At 45.5% G+C, this 23,702-nt stretch overlaps 1 protein-coding gene across 1 annotated transcript in view; it reads left to right on the plus strand.

Moving 5' to 3' along the window:
- Positions 1 to 1,857: 1,857 nt before the first annotated feature.
- The window catches only part of LOC120786602 (phosphatidylinositol 4-kinase beta-like), a 30,174-nt gene continuing 8,329 nt past the window's right edge, over positions 1,858 to 23,702 (plus strand). Inside the window, exons 1-7 of the mRNA XM_040122124.1 lie at positions 1,858 to 2,080; positions 9,416 to 9,896; positions 11,413 to 11,960; positions 12,897 to 13,376; positions 20,743 to 20,970; positions 22,228 to 22,482; positions 22,967 to 23,073. Coding sequence (XP_039978058.1) covers positions 9,431 to 9,896; positions 11,413 to 11,960; positions 12,897 to 13,376; positions 20,743 to 20,970; positions 22,228 to 22,482; positions 22,967 to 23,073 — 2,084 coding nt within the window. The 5' untranslated portion in view covers positions 1,858 to 2,080; positions 9,416 to 9,430. The remainder of the gene's footprint in view (positions 2,081 to 9,415; positions 9,897 to 11,412; positions 11,961 to 12,896; positions 13,377 to 20,742; positions 20,971 to 22,227; positions 22,483 to 22,966; positions 23,074 to 23,702) is intronic.

Genomic DNA, 23,702 nt, shown 5'->3' on the forward strand with positions numbered 1-23,702 from the left:
TTTCATTTTTGTCCTCGCCCTTTTTTTCTTTTCCTCCTTTTCATTTTGTTTCCTCTCATTTCCTTTTGTGTCCTTTCCTTCTTTTTCTTCTTACTCTTCAACCTCTGCTCCCCTCCTCTTTCTCCTGTTGTTCCCTCTCTCAGTCACCAGGAGGCGCTCTGCTCTAATATGCTGAGCTTTTCTTCTTCACTGTCTCCGGTTTCTGCTTCAGCTTGGATTTTCATCAGTTTTAAAATGAAAACATCAGAAAACAGATATTTTACCGATCTCCGGAAATACAAACGACAGAACTGTTTACCATGAAATAAGTATAACAGAATATACATTTATAAGATATGTCCATAAGACACATTAGAATAAATAAAGACACATACAGGAATTGTGCAAACATTTAAAATCTCTGAAGTATTAGTGCTTCATTCAGTTTTCCTCAGTATTGCCTGAGCAGTTTTACTGTATTTAATAAATATAATATGAAAGTAAATATATATGTAGGGCATAATAAATAATATACAATTGATATTTGAAAATGTATACAGTAAAATCATATATATTTTATGTTTACAGTACACAACAGCACCTTAGATGATACACGTGCACAACAATGGTTTATGTACTAAACATAATATAAATATAGGTGTAAGTTATAATAAATATACACAAAAGTACATCAGAATACATATAGCAGTTGTATATGATACATGTGCAACACATACGGTATAATACACAACAATGATACGTGAACATTTAACATGTATTATGATATTAAAGTCAATGATACGATGTATTCTATAATATAGAGTAAATGATATGTATTAGTGTAGAATATAATGTTATGAATGTAACAGCACTAATAGTAATAATAATGTTAATAATAGAGGACAGAGGAGGAAATATTTGCCTCGGTGTCATAAAGATTTGACAAAGCAGAGAATAAAAATGAATCAAATATAATAAAAGTTAAATATGACAGAAACCACAAGAATCCACCCACAGACAGTCGCCGTGGGGCAAACGGACACAAGGCCAAAACCTGCAGCTCTGCCAAAGTAGCCGGAACTGGTGCAGTCCTGTCTTCACAATAAAAGCTTTGTGCAGGGGAAAGTCCAGATGAACCAACTCTCTGAAGTCTAGTTGATAACTGTTTGCCCATAACGATGATGATTACATGAAAGTGATCGGAATATTTATCAGTGAGTGACAAAGTTCTGACAACTTTTCCGATTCAATACAAACGTATATAATATCAGCAAAGCTCATAGAAATACACTGTACATCCTGGTAATGTGAGGTTGGGTAATGTTTGTTCTGCAAATATGGTTTTCTGTATGTATTTATATCCATAATAATTCATCTCAATGTGCATAAACAAACAGCACATCCACAAAGAGAGGAACAGATGTAGGTGATGATTGTTTTCATTATTGATAAATCTGCAGATTGACTTATTTTTTCTATGAAATGATATGAAAGTGAAATAATGTCAGTCACAGTGACGTCTTCCAATGACTTGTTTTGTTTGATCGACTGATCCAGAATCCAAAGATATTTGACAGAACATCATGTAGAGCGGAAAAATCCTCCCAGTGATTGATTGCTCACGGTGACTGCTGCCGGTTAACGTTCTGGGAATCAATTTATCAGTCAATCAGTTTCTGATCGTTTCACGTGTACACATGAAAAAGTAAAGCTGTAAGTGGAACCGATTTATGTGATCTGATCTCAGTCTTGGCAGGTTGGTGAGGTTCTAAACGAGAAACATCAGCGCAGCTGGAGAAACTGTCCCAGTCTGTGAAGCCCTCTGTGCTTTTATTGTGTAGCTTTTACCGGAAGTGTTTCGCACTGCGGCTGCCTTGACGGATGTTGCGTCACTGCTGCTTTAAAGCAGGCTGGGTCGAGCCGATCCGAGCGGAGTCAGGCCACAAGACACGGACCAGATGGACCACCCCGGAGCCTGAAAACCAGGACGGAAAACCGGACTCAAGACCTGGACCCAACGCGGAAACCCCCGGGACGAAAACCGGATCAAACCCCGAGAATCGGAGCATTTAAACCGGAGTGAGGACGCTTCGGTAGCCGGGTAGGTGTCCCTCTCCTCCGGCTGCTTTTCCTCCTTCCCCTTCTGTTTGTCTCACCGTTTTAGTTCGCTTCGACCCGGGTTACGAACCGGGTTACGAGCCGGGTTGTTAGCCGCGAGCCGCGTCCGCTGTTCGGGTGTTCCCGTGTTGGGTCCCCGGGCTGTGGGCCTGCCGCAGCCCGTCTCTCCTCCTCCTTCCCCCGGTTTGTTTTCATCAGGAGGGAGCGGCTCCAGCTCCTCCCGCTGCTGCCTCCGGTACCTGCAGAACGTCGTTAGAACGTCGTTAGAACCCCGGTAGAACCCCGGTAGAACGTCTCGGAGACCCCCCCGCTCGTCCCGCGCTCCTCCAGTCAGTTCACTTTAGTTTTTAGCTTCTCTTTCCTTGCGCGTTTTCCATGGACGGATCATGAGAAAATGATTCCCTGGGCACAGGGAGGTAAAAGCCCCCCCCCCCCGGACCGAAAGAGACACACAACGACTGGAAATGAGGCGACGTGTGTCTGTGTGTCTGTGTGTGTCTGTGTCTATGTGTGTGTGTGTGTGTGTGTGTGGGGTCAGTTTTTGTCGGTTTTTCATCATTTTGGCTTCTTTCTGGTGGTTTTTCTTCTTTTCGGTACTGGTTTGTATTTTTTTGGGTCATTTTTGTCGTTTTTTTTTTTGTCTGTCGATGACATGACTAAATTGAGAGAACTGATTTTCTACCAATCGACTGATTGATCGATGGACCAATTGCAGCAGCTCTAAAGGCTTGTTTCTGTTCTCCGTAGTGACTTTATGGAACGTTCTGTGGGTTTAATGGCTTTTACTGCTGCTGTCGGCGGAGGAAGTATTCGGAGCGTTGAGTCAAGTAGAAGCGCTAATGCCACCCTGTAAAAAAACAAACAAACTCCATTGCGAGCAAAGTCCTGCAAATGTTACCTGAGCAAAATGGACATAAACTGGGTTTCTGCAGGTCTGGAGAAGTCTTAAAAATCATTGATTTCTGTTTCCTCAAAAGAAAAAAAAGGTTTAAAGGAACATAAAAGTTTTCGATTTAATTTACAAAGATGCGAAATATTTTCTCTAAGCTGATGTAGATAAAATGTTTTGTTTTTTGTTTTGTTTTTTAACAAAAATTGGTTGGAAAATCTCCAGTATTTTTGCTCCAGACCCTCATGTTATGTAGAATTCATATATGGACCTGGAACTGCAAAGTCCGAACGAGGATGAGACAAACCGAACCAACGCTGCAGATGAACAAACACGCTGGAAATATGAGGCCCGTAGCGGGACCAGTCTGAACCAGCTCCATGTCAGCAGCTCTGCCGCAGCGATACGCATCCTCCAATGCTTTGCACAGAGAGAGTCGGGAGACGTGGAGCCTTCAATCGATGTCGAAGTTGTCAGGGTCGTGTGACGACAGAGTCCAGTGCAGACCAGAACACACCAGAAGCAGCTCCACCAAGGCCCAAGTGTCCCACGGTGGGACGGTGGATTTTAAACCCTTAAATTATCAAAATAGTTGCCGATTAATTTTCTGTCGATCGACTGATAGAAACAAAAGTTTCACGTATAAATTCAAATGAATTTACCCTGAAATAGTTCCCAGAAAGCCTGAATCACAGGGTGTAACCGGAGCTTTAACACACACACACTGTGAAATCTGAGAAATGTCTTTAGACGTTTTCCAGCCGTTCACCTCAGTGTTGAGATGGCGAAGTTATCACAACGTTAAGCAGGAGTTTAGACTCTCTTCAGAAAGAGTGTGTGTCTGTGTCTCTGTCTGTGTGTGTGTGTGTGTGTGTGTGTGTGTGTGTGTGTGTGTGTGTGTGTGTGTGTGTGTGTGTGTGTGTGTGTGTGTGTGTGTGTGTGTGTGTGTGTGTGTGTGAGTGTGTCTGTGTGTGTGTGTGTGTGTGTGTGAGTGAGCGACACAGTGATGTGGTGGTGGTAAACTTCACACTTTGCCCTGAACCGCAAACGTCACACACTCATCAGTGGTGAACTGACGCTGCGTTCACTGTCGCTCCGCTCAAATCAGTTCTGCCTGATTAACACTGTCACCAAATAGTGTCACGGGAAAATGTGTCTTTACTGCAGCCGCAACAACCGGTCGGTCGATTGATCGGTTGGTTGGCGGAAAATGAATCGGCGGGTATTTTGGTAATTGATCACTTTTCAAGCAGAACTTCCAAACGCTTCCTGGTTAAAGCTTCTTCGGTTTGAGGGTCTTATCTGGTTGTAAACTGAGTATCTTTGGGGTTTGATCTGAATCCATCATCTCGAGTTTGGTAGCTGGAAACTTGCTTTTCTGATGTTTTCTAGACTGAACGACTAATCAAGAAAAAAATCAGCAGATTAATCGATAATGAAAACAGGCGTTAGTAGCAGGCCTAATTATCAGCAACATTTAGATCAAACTTTTCAAACTCAAAGGAAGAATTTGTTGTTTTGAATAAACCAAATGCAGGCAGAGAAAATGGGATTGGGTCTGGGTCTGGGTTCAGACAGTTTCTCCGCTGTCACTACAATACCCAGAATTCATTGGCAGGATAAGGATAAAGCTTGAAGAAAAGAAAAAAGGATGAGGATGTATGTGATGAGAGAGATATCAGGTTTTATCTGATCGGGTACAGACGGAGTCTCGGCTTTCTGGAAACTGTCTCTCAGAGCTGAAACCTGAGCCTGAACCGGAACCTGAGACTGTCGGTAACAGAACCAGACTGGACTTCAGGCCTCAGTGTGATTATTACAGACTCACAGTCAGTAATGACACTTATGTCACTGATACAGCTAGTGTGTGTGTGTGTGTGTGTGTGTGTGTGGGGGGGACTGACGGTTCCAGGTTCTCACATGTAGATGTGTTCTGGTTTTGTCCTCTGTCACAGTAAACGGGTTTGGTGCCGTTGGTCTCTGATTCTGTTCATTTATTCACGCGTCCTCGGCTTCAGTGTGGGTGACGATGAAGATGAAGATGATGAGGATATGGTGCTGCGTTTGTCTTTTGAACCAGAGCCCAGATAACAAACACACACACACACACTCTGAGCCACTTTGAGGTTCTTTGTGTAGTTCAAGGTTTCGTGAATTCATCGACACATTTCACTTGTAATTTACCCAAAAGCAGCAGGAAGCGGAGGAGAGCTGAGCTGATCGGAGACGTCAGTGACGGGACCAGAGACCTTCTACTCATCAGTCTGTCCGTTTGTTTCCTGTTTCTATTGATCATCAGCGACAGCAGGACGACCGATCAGCAGGTCAGAGGTCAAACGCTGAACCCCAGACTCAGACCGCTACATTTAAAAAGCGACGCCTACAGATCTCCGGTCAGAGAGTTGTCTTTTTGTCTGTGCCGTGACACATCGTCCCTCCGTTCACCTGCATCACGACGGACGAGCTCCGTGTCTTCAGCGGAGAAAAGCGGGGACGCGCTGTGGACGGGGGGCTGAGACTGAGGCGGGAAAACGCGTGACGCACTTTCAACGGTTTTTAAGTTCAGTCTCAGACATCGCAAAGGCGCCACCGCCATGGCTGAGTCATTTCTTGTCAGTGGACTAAATTGATTAATCTATTAATCATTTAGTCGACTAATCATTGCAGCTGCAGCGAAATGCATCATCAGCACCCGATGAAAAACACACACACACACACACACACACACACACACACACACAGTCCCTCTGTAAACACTGTCCATAGCAATAACCCTGTGTGTGTGTTTGTGTGAGAAGCTGACCTCCACCCACGCCGCGATGATCCAGAGTCTTCACATCTGGAAACCATCTCTCACACACACACACACACACAGCTGTGATGACATCATACTCAGCTGTGTGTGTGATCAGCGTGCCTTCGTGATGACGTCATCGGGAGGATTTTCTAATGTCCCAAACACCAGATCAGATTTATGGCGGTGAATATGAAGAGTTGCTGTTGGAACCGAGCAGGACTCTGCAGCTGAAACGATTGACTGATCAATCGATAAGTCGATTGACAGAAAATTAACTGTTTTGAGCGAAACATTCTCTGGTTCCAGCTTCTTTATTTGCTGTTTTCTCAGTTTTCTGATGGTAAACTCGATGTTTCTAGGTTTTTGGCTGTCGGTCAGACAAAAATAGGACATACGAAAATGTTCACTTGGACTTCTGGGAATAATGACGGACATTAGGAAGGACGGCGGCCCCCTCCCTACTTCCACCCCCCTTCCGGCACCCTCGCTCCGACCACACCCGTCTTTCAACTCCTCCCTCACTTCGATCTTAACGACGCACCTGTGAAGTTTTTGAATGTATCTTCTATGGTTGCGGCGCTATCGTGGTGACAAAATCTGTCCACACACACACACACACACACACACACCGATGGAATAACACGACCTTACTGAGGCTTTCTGGCTGTTCATTACTCAACAGGAAACATTAGAGCAGTTTGAGTCTCTGTTTCTTGCTGTTGGAAGGAACCAACAGTCGACTGTTTATTGTAAGTCTCATCTCCAGGACGCGTTTAGCCTAGCTTAGCACAAAGACTGGAAGCTGCTGCTGTTTCCTTCCATTGAGAACAGTAGATGAGCGAGGAGGCAGCAGAATCGGTCAGTCTGGAGGCATCGTCACGGAAACGGGATCTTTTTTAAAAGCGTAGCCATGGAGACGGATTTGCGTGTCAGGAGGCGGGACGGAAACCGGGTCGGTGGCCGGTCTGGGCTCTGAGAACAAAGTGAAACCGATTCTGACGGAAAACCAAAATAGAAACCTCCTCCAACGGCTGCAGACACACAGAGAGGACGATGATGAGGATGCGCTTCAGCTGCGTCACACTGACCACACACACCGACACAAACACAAACACACTCGGGGTTTCGTCGTCTCCTCCGAGGTCTCCCTCTCTGTCCTCCCTGCGCAGCCTGTTGACACTTCACTGTCCGTCTTGTCCATCGTTTGACAAAACAGTCTCCCTCGATGTCCTCTTGTTCCGGGGCTTTCCGCCGCATCCCACAGTCTTCACCAGATGTAGTTGGCTCAGTTGTTATGAAACTGTGAATATGTCATTTAGAGCTACAGCGATTTAGTCAATCAACAGAAAAATAATCGGCTAATATTTTGATAATTGATCAATTGAATCGTTTCTTAAAGCAAAAATGTCATAAATCTGCTGGTTCCAGCCCCTTTTTTAAATTTAAGAACTTAGTGATTTTCTGTGTCATGACAGCAAATTAAACATCGTTGGGTTTCGACCGCTGGTCAGACGAAATAGGATGAAGATGTTGCAGCGGGCTCAGGAAATGTAACCGGCGTTCATGACTATTTTCTGATCATTTGAAAGCAAAGTGATCAACAACTCTGCCCCCCAGTGCTCCTCTCATGCATTCAGGGAGTTGCGCTGTGAGCGACGATGTCTGGGTTCAGTTCTCTCTGAGAAGGATGATTTTAGATGCGAATGCAGCAGTCGGTCTGTAACAAAGTAGTGGTCAGCATCTGGACTCTCACCAGTCTGTAGTTCTGGGGCTGCGTTGCGTTGAGCACATCGTTTACATCCTCTGCTCCGACTGGATTCTTGTTTTCTGACACATCCGCCGCTGCCAGACACAAAAAGGTCTGCTATTGGTTTCCACGCATTTTCTTTTTTTATGTCCTGGTAAATCATTCGAGACATGTCGTTAAGTCACTCGCATGGAGTGGAGTAGTGAGCAAGTCCGTGCTTCTGTTTCCACTGTCACTGCCCCAGTGTTTTGAGTCTCTAAGTGCTTTAAAGAACCTTCATCTAGAAAAACCTCGTTTTACTGAAGGATCAAACACTGGATTTAGAAAATACTGAAACCTAAAGACATACATGTTTTAATGGGAAGTGGTCAGGGAGGTCTGTGATTGGAGATGTCAGCTGTGATCACAGGCAGGAGGACGTTATATAACACACACACACACACACTGAGGCGTGGGCGGGAGACAAAGCAATGCCACGTGCACATGAAAACACAACATAGATCAGCTCGGACGCACGTACGGAGAGTGTGTACATGTCTGTATGTGTGTAGCATTAACCGTTTCCTCACTGAGCAGCTGAAGATGAACAAGGTATAAGTTTGGGGTTCTCTGTTAGGTTAATCTACAGTTTATTATCTTGATTAATTGTTTTGTCTAGAAAATAAAGGTGACGTCTTAAAATATCCTGTTTTGTTTTGCAAAATCCACAGATATTCCATTTACTATCGTGTACGACCAAGAAAAGCAGAAATCTGGAACCGGCACACCAAGACGATAACTTATTTATCAAAACGGCTGCCGATTTAATTTTCTGTCCATCACCATCTGAGCCAACTGAGACGTTAACTCTTCTGTTTGCGTTTTCGCCGCAGGAACTTTCCCCAGGGTACGGCAACCTTTTCCAGTACCTTTACCTTTTCCATTGGAGTAACCGATGGTCTAAATTAAGTTCTGGGCGGCTAGTTTTACCCCCCAAAAAGTCCCTGCTCGTGGGGTAGTAGTTTCTGAAGGTTCAGGAACTTTCCGAGTGGGGCTTGCAGTGCTGAACATCGCTGGATGACCAGGCATGCCAGCGTTTTCCACAGCATTGTTATATACCCGCATTTTTAGAAACCTGCAACTGCAAACACGTTTTCGCAGAGGACGATATTACACATGCGTACGTGTGAAATGAAAGACGTCCATCACGCTTTTGATACGTCAGTGGACCAATTGGCTTAATCGTCGCAGGGCTTTCTCGGTCCTCCTGTGGAAATTCAAATTACAATGTGTTGCAGCAGCTTTTACCACTGGGAAAGTTCCTGGACATTATTTCTTGGAAAATTAAAGTTCCTGTAACTTTTGGTGGAAAAGCGGGATCACACTCTGTTCTGACGTTTTTGATTTCTGTTCTCTTTGTTTGTTCTGTTCTGTTGTCCTGTAAACTTCTACCTTTGTTCAGGTACTGTTCTCTTTTTTGCAAAACATAAAAAATACCCTGATTTAAAAGCACACGGGGCCAGTTTTCAGTCGAATGTTAGACAGTTGGGATGAGAGTCAGTGCCTCCAAGTCTGAGGATGTGGTTTTCTACCAGAAAATGGTGCATTGCTGCCTCCGGGTTGGGAGCGAGTTAATGCCTCAAATGAAGGAGTTTAAGTATGTCGGGCTCTTCTTCACAGTGAGGGCGAAACGGGGCGTGAGATCAACAGGCAGATTGGTTCAGCGGCGGCAGTAATGGTAGCGTTGCATGGAGCCGTTGTGGTGAAGAGGGCGCCGAGCCGGAAGCCAAACCTTTCAATTAACCAGTCGGCCTACGTGCCGACCCTCACGTATGGTCATGAGCTTTGGGTAGTGACCGAAAGAATGGATGATTTAAAAGAAATGATCTGTGTCTCTTCTTTTTAGGCCTGCTCTTCCAAAATGACTGACGCCGAGGTCTCCCTGTCCCCGGTTCTACAGCCACTCCACCTTAGCCCCTCCCACTCTGCCCTGCCCCCTCCACCAGCCTCCTCCTCCCCCACCACCTTCTCCTGTCCCTCTTCCCCCTCCAGTGCCTCCTCTTCTTCCTCCTCTTCCTCCTGCTCTGAGAGCTCCTCAGACTGCCCCAACCACCATCACCATCATCATCATCATCATTACCCCCGCCCTCAGCTGCAGCTGCCCCCGCCCTCCCACAGTGAGCAACCTTCCTCCCCCAGCGCCAGCCCCCGCAGCTCCAGCCCCAGCGGGAGCATCGGCAGCACCGGCAGCCTTGGCAGTAGCAGCAGCGCCAGCGAGGGCATCGGCAGCAGCGGCACGTCAAGCGGCGGCGACCTTCGAGGACCGAGTCCGCCGCTGGATGTAATCTCAGAGGACGCCATGGAGATGGACCTGGGAGTCGACCAAGGTAACCAGGAGAGAGCAGGGTCGCTACAGTACGGAGAAGTTAACTGATAGTTTTAGGTTTCCATCACTGGGAGAACTGTTCAAATATCCAAACATAAATGAAACAAAATCTCTTCAGTTCCTTCAGGAAATCATGATCTTGCGACAGCAACAACTCAGATTCACCTAGATCGCAGGGACTTTAAATGATTAAATGATTGGGTATGGACTGGATGTAAAGGTATATGTATTGCCATTGATTGACTCCAATCACTATAGTTTTCAACACAAAAATAATCCAATTCAGAACCAAATTTCAGGTCAAAATCAAACATAACTCAAGCCTCAGGAAATTCCTATATGGGACCTTTATTACATATTATCAGTCTTTTTCTTCTTCAACCGTCTGACAATTTTCAGACATTACTACAGTTTATCACAAACTAACACAAAGAATGTCGCAAGTTTTCCCGCAGTGTTATGAAAAGTCCAATTATTCCAGATATAGGACTTTGGTTTTAGAGCTGGTGCTGTGCGTAGAAGTGAGCCGAGCTTTATTTAGTTGGTACCGGTCCACCTCCCGCACTGACTTCAAGTTTTTCCGCACAAGAGAGGTCCCTAGAACTAGTTTGGAAGTCAGGTCCCAGCACATTAAGAGTGCCATTCTTCCCTGATGCCTGATTGGCAGGGCACTCGACCTCCTTTCCCGCCCTTGTAAGTGTCACCACCATCGTGGCCTACACTGTTGCATGTCAACCAGGCTCCATAAGTCAGCCAGGCCACCAGTAAACTCCACGCACACGCCTAGCTCCAGGAGGGGGTCCCAGTGTCCCTAATCCAGGCAAGGTTGCTTGATCTCAAAGGTCTTGATTTGTGGAAGAATTGCTCTTAAGTAACGGTCACAGTACATTTCTGTCGAATATAATTTACCTGCACTTGGCCCTGAAAAAATGTGTGTGAGTGAAGCTAGAGTTTGTATCTTAACAGTACCATCATGAAGAAGCACGCGAGAATAATAACTTTTCCGTTTCCAATCATAATGTATCTGTGTCTCTATTGGCTGATCGAGTCAAAATTGAAGTTAAGTGAACTTAGATCTGCAAACAAGCCAGTGCTATCAGGAGGTCACGTAATCACAGAACTGTAATGTTAGTCCGGCCTGTCACCGGGGACCAAATTTGCTTTGGAAAAGCTGCTAGAAATTCAGTCAAAAATACCCTGGTGGGACTGTTGTTTCCTAGGTGGTCAGACCTTGGTGATTTTGATCGTGCTAGTGGTGATACCTTTCCACTTGTACATGGGAAATATCAAAGTGAAACCTAGGAGGTGTTTGCCGGGATTTTTTATTTTTTTATTTTTCATGACAGACTTTATGTTTGTGGCTCCACCATTAGATAGGATCTAAGAAAAGCAAATCATCAGTGTGCTATTCTCCTGTCCAAGTCTGTCCTAGTATTGTAGGGTGTAGGGGGGTATGGGAGGCTAGCAGGGCTTTTTTGTTTATCTTTTACAAACCTCTTCTTGTCGTCTGCTCCCAGTGATCGACCCTGAAGTAGCTCTGAAGGCTTGCCAAGAAGTACTTCTCCAGGTTAAGCTGCAGAACAGAGAAGTGCCTGAACAGCGGCAACTTGACAACAAACATCAACAGGATTATCAACAACGGCAACAGCACTACGCAGACTTAACAGAGCACTCCAGTCCTCAGTGGCACATCAGCCCAGACACCAGCTCCATCAAAGAGGAAGATGAGGAAGTGGAGGGGAGTTCTGGGAAGGAGGGACAAAAACAAGGGGGCACTTCCCAGCAAGATCCACCTCCTTCAGCCCGGCTAGAGTCTTCTTCACTGCCGTTGGCGTCATCATCATCTAAACAGTCATGGCTGTTGCGCCTCTTTGAGTCCAAGTTGTTTGATGTTTCCATGGCGATCTCCTACCTGTACAAGTCAAAGGAGCCGGGGGTGCAGTCGTACATCGGGAACCGACTCTTCAGCTTCCTCGACAGCGAGGTGGACTTCTACCTGCCACAGCTGCTCAACATGTACGTGCACATGGACACCGAGGTGGGAGACGCCATCAGGCCATACTTGGTGAGTCCTCAGAAACCTGATTAGTAAGACAGCAGAGGTCTGCCCAACACACAGCTAGTTGCATTTATGTTTCAGCAGAATTAGTTCATTTCTATCTGGTTCTGACTGTGACCTGATCATTGCAGCACTGGATCCATATGAAAGATTTTGTATTTAGATCGTGTGAAGATCATTGTCAGTCAGCTCACTCAAGGTCTGCTCCTTTACATGGTTAATTAGTAGCGCACATAACTAAAAGAAGCTAATGTTGGCACATTCACACCTACATGACATCCATGTATTTTTTCACACTTCAACATAAAACCACCACCATATAGTGGTTTGGTGCCTTGCCATTCAGGTGGCAGGCGCACCTGCGGCCCTGGCTTGCTGACCATTGTTACAAAAAGTGGTATTTGGGACATACTGTATAATCACATATCTGATGGGGAAGGACTTGGAGTTCCTGCCTGAGGGGCACCAACTAGATACTGGTGGGTTCACCTCTTCACGCAGCGGATATTGGTAAGCCAGAAGGACTACGACTTCTCAAGTGTGTGAGGAATTCGTGTAGACCCTCATAGGGCTCAGAAAGGGGCAGAACGACCTAAACTGCCGACCTTTACTGGGGCTAGTGTTGGTTGGTGGAAGGAACTGCTGAACCCGAGCGACATACTCTCTGTAGGAGGCAGATTTGGAGGACTTGGGGAAATCTTTCAAGGGTGCACATGAAGTCCTAAACAAATCATATTTCAGTCATGTTTAAGTCCTCTTGCATTTCACAGGATGCAAATGGACTAAAATCGGGAATTGTTCACAAGCTTGAACAACATCCAGACTTTATTTTTTGGCCATCTCACCAGCCCTGTTAGAAAACTGATTTAAGGAGCTACAGACTGAAACGGTAATATATTTTGGATTTTGACATTTGATTGAAAGCCTTCCTCTCTCTCTCAGATCCATCGCTGCAGAGGCAGTATCACCTTCTCTCTGCTGTCGGCCTGGCTGTTGGGCGCCTACTCCTCCGACATGCACATCTCCACCCAGCGTCACTCCAGAGGCACCAAACTCCGAAAACTGATCCTGTCCGATGAACTCAAACCTCCTGCTCCTTCGTCCGACGCTTCCAGACCACTTTCGGCTTCTGTTTCTGAAAGCCCGGTGTCATCGCCGTCCCACCGACGCTGTCACCGCAGGCACAACAGCAGCAACACGGAGGCCCCCAACTCCGCCTCCATCTCTCCGTCCTCCCCAACCTCCCCGTCTACCGGTCCCTCCCCAGACAGCCCCGCACCCAGGGAGCCGGAGGTCTTCGTTTCCCCTTCCAGAAGGACCCACCAGAGATCTAAGTCGGACGCCACCACGGCGAGCAGCGGGCCCGGCACCGGCCTCCGACGAACGGGGAGCAACCCAAAGGTGGAGGCAGTTCACGAGGAGGTATGGACCAGATTCACTTGATTTTTCAGACATGAAACTTCTTGCCAAAATTAGTAATTTTCTAAGCAAAAATGGCAAGAAATCAGCTGTTTCTGAAATGGGAGGATTTGATGCTTTTCTTTGTCGTACGTGATAGAAACCTGAATGTCTCTGAATTTCGTCGTCGGTCAGACAAAACATCACCACCCTGGGCTGTGGGAAATTATAATTAAATATTCATACGTGAACTGTGATATTTCAGATTTCTTAAATCCAGATCTGCTGGTATTCTGAACCACTGCTTATACGTAACTTCATCACACCTGAAGTCTTTTACGACCATTTCTCTTTATTTTTTTACATGACACTATTTCACGTTTTCATGAGAGGTTTTCATTGCAGCTTTGTTTTCGTTGGCTCCCTTTTTGCTGATCTTATCTCATTGTGCGCCGTTTGTCTTTGTTCCTCTCTTTCTTCTTTGTCATGATGTGCTTCTTTTCTTTTGTCTATTAGGTCACTTCTCTGTCAGAAATAGATCCTGTTTTGTTTGTTAGTGACACGTGAGAGAAACATTAGCCACCTGTTTAAACACCCAAAGGCCTCCTCCTCTCCAGATCCTGTTCTACAGCTCGGTCTGGCCGACCCCTGAATTATTATCACACACCTTCATCTTCTCAGCCTTTATAATATGATACCGTCGCCTCTTCCACCACTTTGGTCCCGACTGAAATTGCTCAACAACTATCAGATGGATTGTCATGAAACTTTGTTCAGACATTCGTGATCCTCAGAGGACGAGTCCTACAGACTCTGCCGATGCTCTAGCTTTTCGACTAGCGCCACCAGCAGGTTCATATATGTGGTTTTGACTGAAATACCACAGCGACTGTGGGGTGGATTGTGATGAAAGGGATGGAGACGTACAGGTAACAGCTTTACCTGAAGTGGGCTTCGTCACTCGGCTCCAGGTCCCTCTGTAGACTCTACAGTCCCACGTGGTTCTCCAGCACCGTTTCCTTTGTACTGTACAAATTATGACGATTTAAGTTAATTTTCCATGAAACGGCTCAATGAAACCCTGAAGTTTTCTGTTGTCAAGAGGATCAAAAACTTGAATGGCTGTTTTCCAAAAGCCTGGAAAGAAGGCGAGATGGACTATTTAATCAGTATTTACTCTGATGTCTCCTGCACTGTAAAGTAAATGTTTTTGTCAGGGATTTAGGAATTCTGTTGGAGACAATGATGGCCTGAAGACTGTGACTGTGAAAGATCTTTAGAAATGTATACGCAGCACTTCGGTCCCGGCTTGTTTGCACTAATGGTCTCTCGTGGGCCCGTGGGGGCTGGGAATAGTTAAATGTATGACACAGTAATAAAAATTGCATTCATTTGTTTATTTCTTTGTCTCCGCATAGAAACGGAACAAGCTGCTGGTTGTCGAGCACGTTTGTTTTAGTACAAGAACAGCTGGGGCCGACTGCGTCCAGAGCGCCAGTGGTGACTGAGCAGCGGTTCCTCCGCCGAGGTCTGGTGGATTTACTCAGTCTTGAGGTTTCTGCTCCTTCCTGCCGGTCAAAGACTAAAACATCTGTGACAGCTGGCGGAAACAGTCTTTATCCCAAGCTTTAGTTTGATCAGTGTTGCCACATTGGGCGGTTTTTTCCACTCTCCCTTAAACCGGGCAGGTAAGAGTTGATTCGCGCGGGTTGTTGTCATTCGGCGACTTTTTGTACCATCGGGGTGGTTCCTACCCGCGGAAAGGTTCGGTTACGAATGAAAACTACTGGAAGTTGTAGTTTGGCTGCTTGTCACAAACAGCTCATGGAGATGATTGAGGGACTTTAAGCCTTTAGTGCTTGATTTCTGCGATTTTTTGTCAAAAATCACACTTTCTCTCTGAGTCATAGTTCACATTTTAAAAAACTCACATTTTAGATTCAGTGGGACTTCCATCTAGAAACCAGGAGAAAGGGAAGCTGCAGAACTTCATTGAGAATCTTCCTGTTTTTAAGTTTCCTTCAGTTTCACAGTGACCCAGCGACAGTCGCTGTACGTCCGTGGCTACGCTGCAGACCGGAGCTGATCACAGCTGGTTCAGCAGCTTCTAGTTTTTCCCAAATGTGAACAGCTTTTGAGGATGGCGTGAGCTCCAGGCTGGGATTGGGCTAGTCTTTGTCAGTGTGATCGGTCTGATGTCAGGGATGAAGGAAACAGAACCGGTGTTAGTTGTTTTGTTGGTTTTGTGTTGTTCTTTCAGCAGCTGTAACAGGAGACGGAGCTGGTTTCAGGTTTGTGACTGGAAAATATTTCTTTTGTGTAAAAAGAGAGAAAAGAGGAGAGATTTCTTCAGACCTTCAGAGTGCGTGTTTACGGCTGTGTTGTTGAATCTGTCGTCAGATTCCTGGCCGGCCGTTCGGTCACATGCGGACCGAGGCTTTCCACTGGCCCGGATCCAGACTCTGAATCTGTTTTCTTCTTTTCCTCCTCTAAAAGAAAAACAGACAATTAAAAAGATGCAGGAGAGATGGAGAGATGAGGGAGAGAGAAAACTTAAACCTCTCCTCTGTTTTTCTTCTTTTCCTGTCGGTCTGCTGTTTGGCCTCACTGCCGATGGTTAATCATATTTTCCACTTGTTTTTATTTTTAAAAAGAAGAGACAGAGAGAACCTCCAGTGGAAAAGCCAGAACTCAAGCGAGAGACTGAGGAGGAAGACGGGTGATAAACCTGTGACTGACCTCTTTATTTCATGCTGTTGAACTTCTGACCTCCTGACGGAGAAAATCTCTTTAAGCATGAAAAGAAAAGCTGCAGTGTTTGTTTTTTAAATCAGTGGTTTTCCAGCGAAACTCAGTAGAATATAAGAGGAAGTTCAGGACTAGTAACAGTGAACGTGAAGCTGAGAAAAGCTTTAAATTGTTTGAGATAAGAGCAGTTTCCATTCACCCGCACTGGCGTTTCTGGTTTTCTTTCAAACTTTAAAACCTGTCTGATAAAAGTCCACAAACTCAACAGAATCCTGCAGACGTCAGATATAACAAACAGTAGAGAGAGAAGAACTCAGATCCTTTAAATAAACAAGCAGCACCGCGGTTCACAAGTCCTGCTTTATGAACGTTACGGGGACATTTCTGTCATTTATCGAGTCTTTACAACCAAATTTAAAAAATTTAAAAAAACGCGTAGAAACATCTGCCATTGCTGTAAGAATATTTTAACACGGGTCCGATCAACTTGTTTTTTGGGACATTTGTTTTAGGAAATCCTCAAAAGGATTTGATTAAAACTGAACTGGCTGTTTGAAGGACTCAAATCTTAAAAAATACAACTAAAAATACTTGATAAGAAGGATGTGCACGGATTTATGTTTTGTATGACAAATCTTTTCGTCACTGCAGTTTTCAGGTAAATGACGTGCAGTAAAAAACTACAAAATTGGCCTGTGGAATGTAGTAACAGTACCTCAGAATTGTACTTGAGTAGATGTACTTGGTTACTTTCCACCGTACCGTAAGCTTCAGATGTGGTTACAGTCAAGTCAGGCTGAAGTGTTTCTGCGTTGCAATGCGAATGAAAACGCGGATGAACAGTGAGCGGAGACGCCGGGTAGGACGTGAGGTTTCGGTGTCGGGGACTGAAGCATCCAGGTAACAGGCCGGTCTGACGGCAGAGTCTCGCACTGTGCTCTGCGTCCAACCAGCAGCCGAGGCCTCCAGCTCTCTGTCGGCTCAGTGTAATGTTACACAGCAGGTGCGTGCAGGTTCCCAGCCAGTGTTCAGGGCAGCGGATGAACGTGTGTCCGTCAGCCGACAGAAAGTCTCGACGCTGATTGTGTTGGGCCTGGCGACCCTTTGGGGTTCAGAATACTACAAGAGCTTTTCTACCGTTAAACAAAACCAGCTGTCAAACGCTTAAACGTCTTAACACAAGAACATAGTCTGATTTAAAGCTGGAGAAACGATGAGTAAAATCGGGACATATCAGGAATACGATGAATCTGAACAGATACTTTTATTTTTTATTGTCAGCTTTTTTTTTTTTTTTTTTTTTTGTTCTTTTTTTTGCTTTTATGGGTAATGGTTGGGGTTATTAACCCTTACCGGTTCCCAAACCACAACCAATATAATAAAAAAAAAAAAAGTGACGTGAAACAGGAAGACAAGCACAGGTTAACTGAAACCAGCAAACGTTTACTTTCTTTCTACCTGAAAATCTCCAAACATCCGTCTTTGCAGCTCGTTATATAAAATGGTTTCAGTTCCAAGCTGCTGTGATTGGGTCAAGTTCCGGTCAAAGAAAATGAATCTGACCAGAGACTCGATGCCGATGCTCAGAAAAACCAAAATAAACAGATGAGAAACAGACACAAAGTCATCGTTATAATTGAATCCTTTTTCTTAACTTAAGTTTGGTTTTTGTTTTTTTAATTTATTTATTTTATTTTTTTTCCTGACAAAACTGAGCCTCCATTCCTGACAGTGTTTTTGTTTTTTGTTTTTTTTCTTTCTTTCTACCTGCCGCTGGAGCCACATTTTGGTCGGTACCAACCAAACGCTGGTGTTTGATGCTCGGCCCGTCCGGGTGCTGACGTCGGTCGGTCCAGCAGTTTGGGTCCGAGTGAGACCTCTCAGCGGGATTAGAATCAAACGAAACAAACATGGAGACAGTTAAACAGCATGAAACCCCAGCTCCCAGGGGACGAATGCTGTCCCGTAGCGCCACCCTCAGGACAAACTGAACATTTAGTTTTTTTAAAACCTTCGGTACAGGCTGCCTGACCCCGAAACTCGGTTCCTCCTTTCAGTTTTTGTCTGATTTCACTCAGTTCCTCTAATTCAATAATTCAACTTTTACACATGACAAAAGTTTCCTGGAAACCTCCCTCTGTTTAAGTGAAACGATACAGAAAGAAAACAGGAGGAGGTGGGGGTTGCCACGGCGACGAGGAGGCCGGACGGGGGGAAGGATGAGTGTTGGTTTAAAATATACATCAAATCAAAATCTAAAATACAGCAACAAACCTCACCGATAAACAGCTGCAGTTCACTCATTTCAGGCGGAGAAACGTTTTCAGCAGGAGCAACTAATCGAATCGATTAATGGTTCAACATTTATTTATGTTCCACTGTCGCACGGAGAAAATGAGCTGTTTTCTTTGACAGTAAATTCCATATTCTCAGAGTTAACACGTTTGTCTGACAAAGAGTCAGAAACTGTTTCATACAAGACAGCAGAGAAAATTCACACAGTTATAGCATCTAATCAAATACTTGAGATTTTCTAAAAGAAATAAAAGAATTAATGTGACATTTCAGGTGAAATCAGGTTTTTTTAAAAGTCACATAAAATCAGGATTAGATATTTTGGTGACGTGTGTTTCCCTTAAATCAGACCTTGACTCGGCAGTGCGGGGAGTTTTATCCGGACCGTTGATGTGTGCGTTTGATTATCAGTGTTTTCCGTCTGTCCTATAACACCTGGACTTGAGCGAAGGAGACCTGAAGGTGGACGGCTCCTCTGTGACTCTGGGCTCAAACAAAAACACTTCTCGATGTGTGTGGGTGATTTGTGTTGGGGGGGCTGTGATACACTGCTCCAGTCTGGAGACGTCTTTTCTTTCCTCTGGCTTGTTTTGGTCTCGTCTTTAATGGTAGTTTTCTGGGACCCGCTCTTGGAGTTGGATTTGTGTTGAACCGGTTTCAACTACAGTCCTGCCTTTTTTTTAAAAAGAAGACCGTTTTACTGAACGGTCAGTCGGGAGGTTTGGTCCTGTAGCTTCATTAAGCTCTCTGCTGGTGGGGGTCCTCTGACTCAGATGGATTTAAACTCCAGTCTGGTTGGAGGCTTCTGTGTTTTGAGGGGATTTGGTTCTGCAGAATCTGGGTCATGTAAACATCTTAACTTTCTCTCCCGTCTTTGATTTCCTCCCGAAACGTGCCTGAAACGTTTCCATGTGTCGGCCGGCGGAGCTGAACCCGACACCCCCCCCTCAGACCTGGTTCTGGGTGGTGGGGGAGGGGAGGGGGACTGGGAGGCCTCCGGAGGAGGATTTAAACCACATGATGCTGAAACGTCTGCGAACCAGCAGCTCAGTCATGTGACGACAAGAATGCAGGAGAGAAAAAGTTGTTACGAGCTATTAGTAAATACAGAGGTCCGACCCGGGTTAAGGTTTCCAGGCCTTCAGACTGTGATTCTTCAGACTGGTTCTTTCCTCCGAGGCAGAACAGAAAAGACGACTTCACAGCTGTTTTGTGTTTCAACCCGTTTACATTCACGCTGACTGATTACAGGCTAAAACCAGCTCATAAACAAAGATCAGGTGACTCCTAAAGTTTTTTGGATGGAGTTTTGTTAATGTTGTGCTCTGAGCCCGTATTCGTCAGAGTCCAGAAGTTCTTCACAATAAGAGACTCACTGCTGTCCAAGTAACTTTTATTTGAAATCCTTCTGTTGTTGCATTCAACAGGATATTCATCACAGAAAAAAACAACAGACTAACAAACCACGATAAGGAGACAGAACTACAGGATGATCTTGGTGATTCATCTGCAGATTATTTTTTCAATATATTGATTAAATATTTTGTCCATAAAACGTCATAAAATGAAATTTAAAAATTCCTGTTTGATATTTTTGCTCATAAAATGACCAAAATCACTCATCAATCCTCAGAATGGTTGCGGCTAATTGGGCGGGAATCGGACCGCAGACCCTCTGCTGCCTGGCTCAGCAGCACCTCCGACACTAAACCAAACACCCCGATGTCTCCGCGGTAACTGGACATCGAATTTCTGCGGCTGATAAAGTGACGGAGTCAGAGGTGGAGCCGCTCTGCCCTCTGGTGGACAGACCGACGTACTGCACCTCGTCGTACCGTCTCTTCTGTTGTCTGACCAACAGTCCAAAACCCTGAGACGTTCAGTGACCGCAATAGAAAACAGAAACATTTCTGTCAACCAATAAGACTCCAACAAAACTCGTCCACCTCCAGTTTGTGCAGTGAGTCTTCAAGTCTTAGAAACACAGAGCAGATCATTTGCAGATTCGAGTCTCGATAAATCAGTTGGTCTAAAAAAACGTGGAAAACCAGGGACAACGAGTCCAAAGTCCAATGTGTCGTCTTCAGGTGTCTCGTTTTGTTCCACCAGCAGTTGAAAACCCCAATATACTGGGTGTGCTGTGAAAAATGGAAAAATCTGATGGAAAATCTGAACAATTCGCTTGGGAAATGACGACTCGATCGTAGGCGTAGTTGGGACCTTTGGTGATCAGATGTATTTTCTGTCTGAGCCGGATCCTGTGGCGTCACATGCTGCCGCTGTTATGAAGTGAACGCCTTCTGTTTTTAATGTTGTCCTTCGGCTCCTTGTTTTCTCTCTGCTTCAGCCGGAGCGTCTCCGTCCTCAGCGGGAGTTTGTGAAGTCTCTGCTCTGCATCGGGAAGCGTTTGGCCACGCTGCCCACCAAAGAGCAGAAGACCCAGCAGCTGATCTCAGAGCTGCTGCTGCTCAACCACAAGCTGCCGGCCCGGGTCTGGCTGCCCACCGCCGAACACCAGCACCACGTCTGCCGGATCCCGCACACCCAGGCCGTGGTCCTGAACTCGAAAGACAAGGTAAGGCCAGAACAACCGGACACATCAGACACAGGTAACGAAACCTCAGTCGCCGGTGGCGTTAAAGAGGAGACGGGGGACATTTCAGCTCTACAACCCAAGGAAACGAGAAACATACCAGATTGTTTTAATATGTTTCTCTTCAACATTTAATTGTATTCATCCCTCGTCCTTCAGTGTGTCCAAAGAGGCCTTCGAAGGTTTTTAAAAAATCGTAACTTTCATTCACAGAGGTCTTGAATATTTTCTTTCCTGCTGTGGACCCTAGCAATGGTTATAGCTTTTGGCTGTCATGACACAGTTGCCCTCATAACGGACTAGTGTCCATGGACGCACAACGGGCCCCCACCTTCTTATCTAGGACCCCCAGACTGCAACGTGTCGTTTGTGGTAACTTTGAGTCTTTGTGGTCGTCGGTCTGTTACTGAGTCAGTTCTTACTTTTACTGGAGCTTTGTTTCCATCCTGATTTTATTGGCTTTTTCAATTTGTCCATAAAAAGAAGCGGAGTGGAAACACTGGACGCTTGAAGCTGAATTACGTCTAAACACTGTGTGTAGCTGTCTGAGGTGTAACAGCAGCCGTGGATGAGACAGACGTAGTGAATAAACACTGACGTAGATGAAGCGTGATGAGAGGAAACCATCAGGTCCGTGAGGAGGCTGGAACCTTCCGCACATCAACACATGGAACCAGCAGGAACGTCAGGGTTCCATCACGTTCTCCACGTGGTTTTCCATCGTCTCATCTTCGACTGCAGCTCTTTTAACCACCTCGTCTCGCCGCGTCCTCTTCTTCTGTGGTGGCTTAACGGCAGCGACCGGAGAATCTGCTCCTCCAGCTGTTGACCAGCTCACGTTCACACAGCAGCAGCGGAGGGAAACCAGACTTGACTCTGGTTTTCTGGAGACTCAGTTAAAATTTGCTCTAAATCTGGATGGAAACCTGGTGTTGGTTTAGTCTTTTCTTCCCCTGATGGTTTTGGTGTTAAAACAGTGAGTCAAGTAAACAGTTTATTAATTTCTGTATTTATTATGTGTTGACTGCTGCCTCTGAGCCAGATTACCCCCAGGGACATCAAACCTTGACCGTGTGACCCGGAAGACCTGGACCCATCCCTGCCCTGGGTGCAGAGTAAACTGTTCTCCAGCCCCTGTCTGCAGACAGCAGGGCTTCTGTCTACAGGCTGCTGCTGTTGCTCTAGAAGTTTCCTGTCACCTCACGTACTGACCCTCCTCTTCCTCCTCCTGCTCCTCAGGCTCCGTACATCATCTACGTGGAGGTTTTGGAGTGTGAGAGCTTTGAGACGTCTCCTGTTCCTGTTCGGATCCCAGAGACCAGGATCCGCTCGGCTCGTTCTGCAGAGAACCTGGACTGCGGCGGCGGCGCCAACGCGGCTAACGCTAACGGGATGACTTCAGAGCACAGGGCGGGAAGTTTCTCCGTCGTCCCAAACTACGACAACGACGACGAGGCGTGGGCCACCGACGATATTGGACAGCTGCAGGTGGAGGTGAGGAAAGGTTGTCGTGTTATATCACATAAAAAATCAGCAAAACCCGACATGCATTTCATCGTTAAAAGGAAATAAAAGGAAAACAATACTTCAATCACACACCGAGTTAAATTAAGACATTAAATGTCAATGATGTGAAAAAATAGATCTCCTCTGGCACAGATCAAGTGTATGCTCCTACACCTCATTACTGGTGAGTCTCACAAACTAGGATCCAAATCCACTAATAATAAATAATTCAATAGTTCTTTAGAAGATTCAGAGAAGTTTGGCTCAAGGATCTAAAATGTACCCAGTGAAAGTTCTAAACTGTCTGTCAGTTGTTCTATATTTCCTAATTTTACTTTGAAACCTATTGTTTGTTCCACATATTTAGAACTCTGCTTTATTCAGCTGCAGGATTCACATGGATCCGGTTTAAACCACTTTTACCTCAGAACAAAGTCTGATGGGAGCGAATCATGGATTTGATTTATTGCAGGTGGAGGCTCAGACCAGCAGCAGTGATAACATCAGTCAGTTTTCAGTCGACAGCATCACAAGTCTGGAGAGTAAAGAGCCGGTGTTCATCGCTGCCGGAGACATCAGGTACACACACCGTAACACACACATACAACGGTGTATAGACACAGTAAACCCCAGTCTGGTTTCAGAGGGTTTCCAGTAGTGATGGGACTGGGACACAGACGCTCGTTTCACCTTGGTGAAGACGTAGATTGGGATTTAATACAGGACTGTTGGATCAGACTGACCTGGTTTTAGCTGGATGTACCTAATAAACCAGTCCCATAGTAAGACCGTGAAGTTCTTCCTAAACCGGCTAAAGAGCCCGTGATCCCAGAATTCCAAACAAACATATGACTAGAAATATCACAAGAAGAAAAATATAAATACGGTTCAACCAGAGAACAGTGTCAGAACCAGAACTCTTAGATGTACAAAGTCCTTTTCCCAGGTGAAGTTTTACCTGACGAGGGTCTGAGGCCTGAAACACGGTGTTAATAAAGCGAGTGTAGGTGATGGACAGCGTGAGGGTTTCTTGGGTTTTCTCTAGTTGCTCTGGCGAGACGGAAGCTCTGAAATCGGAGACGCGTTGTGGTGATTTGTCTTCTCAGTCTTGAACCGCCGCTCTAGGTTTTACAAACCGTCATCCGTCCGTCCCTGGAGTCCAGCAGCTGACCTCTGTCTCCGTTCCCGTTGTGTTTGTGTCTGTTGGT

This window comes from Xiphias gladius, chromosome 24 (assembly GCF_016859285.1).
Source record: "Xiphias gladius isolate SHS-SW01 ecotype Sanya breed wild chromosome 24, ASM1685928v1, whole genome shotgun sequence".
Lineage (NCBI taxonomy): Eukaryota > Metazoa > Chordata > Actinopteri > Istiophoriformes > Xiphiidae > Xiphias > Xiphias gladius.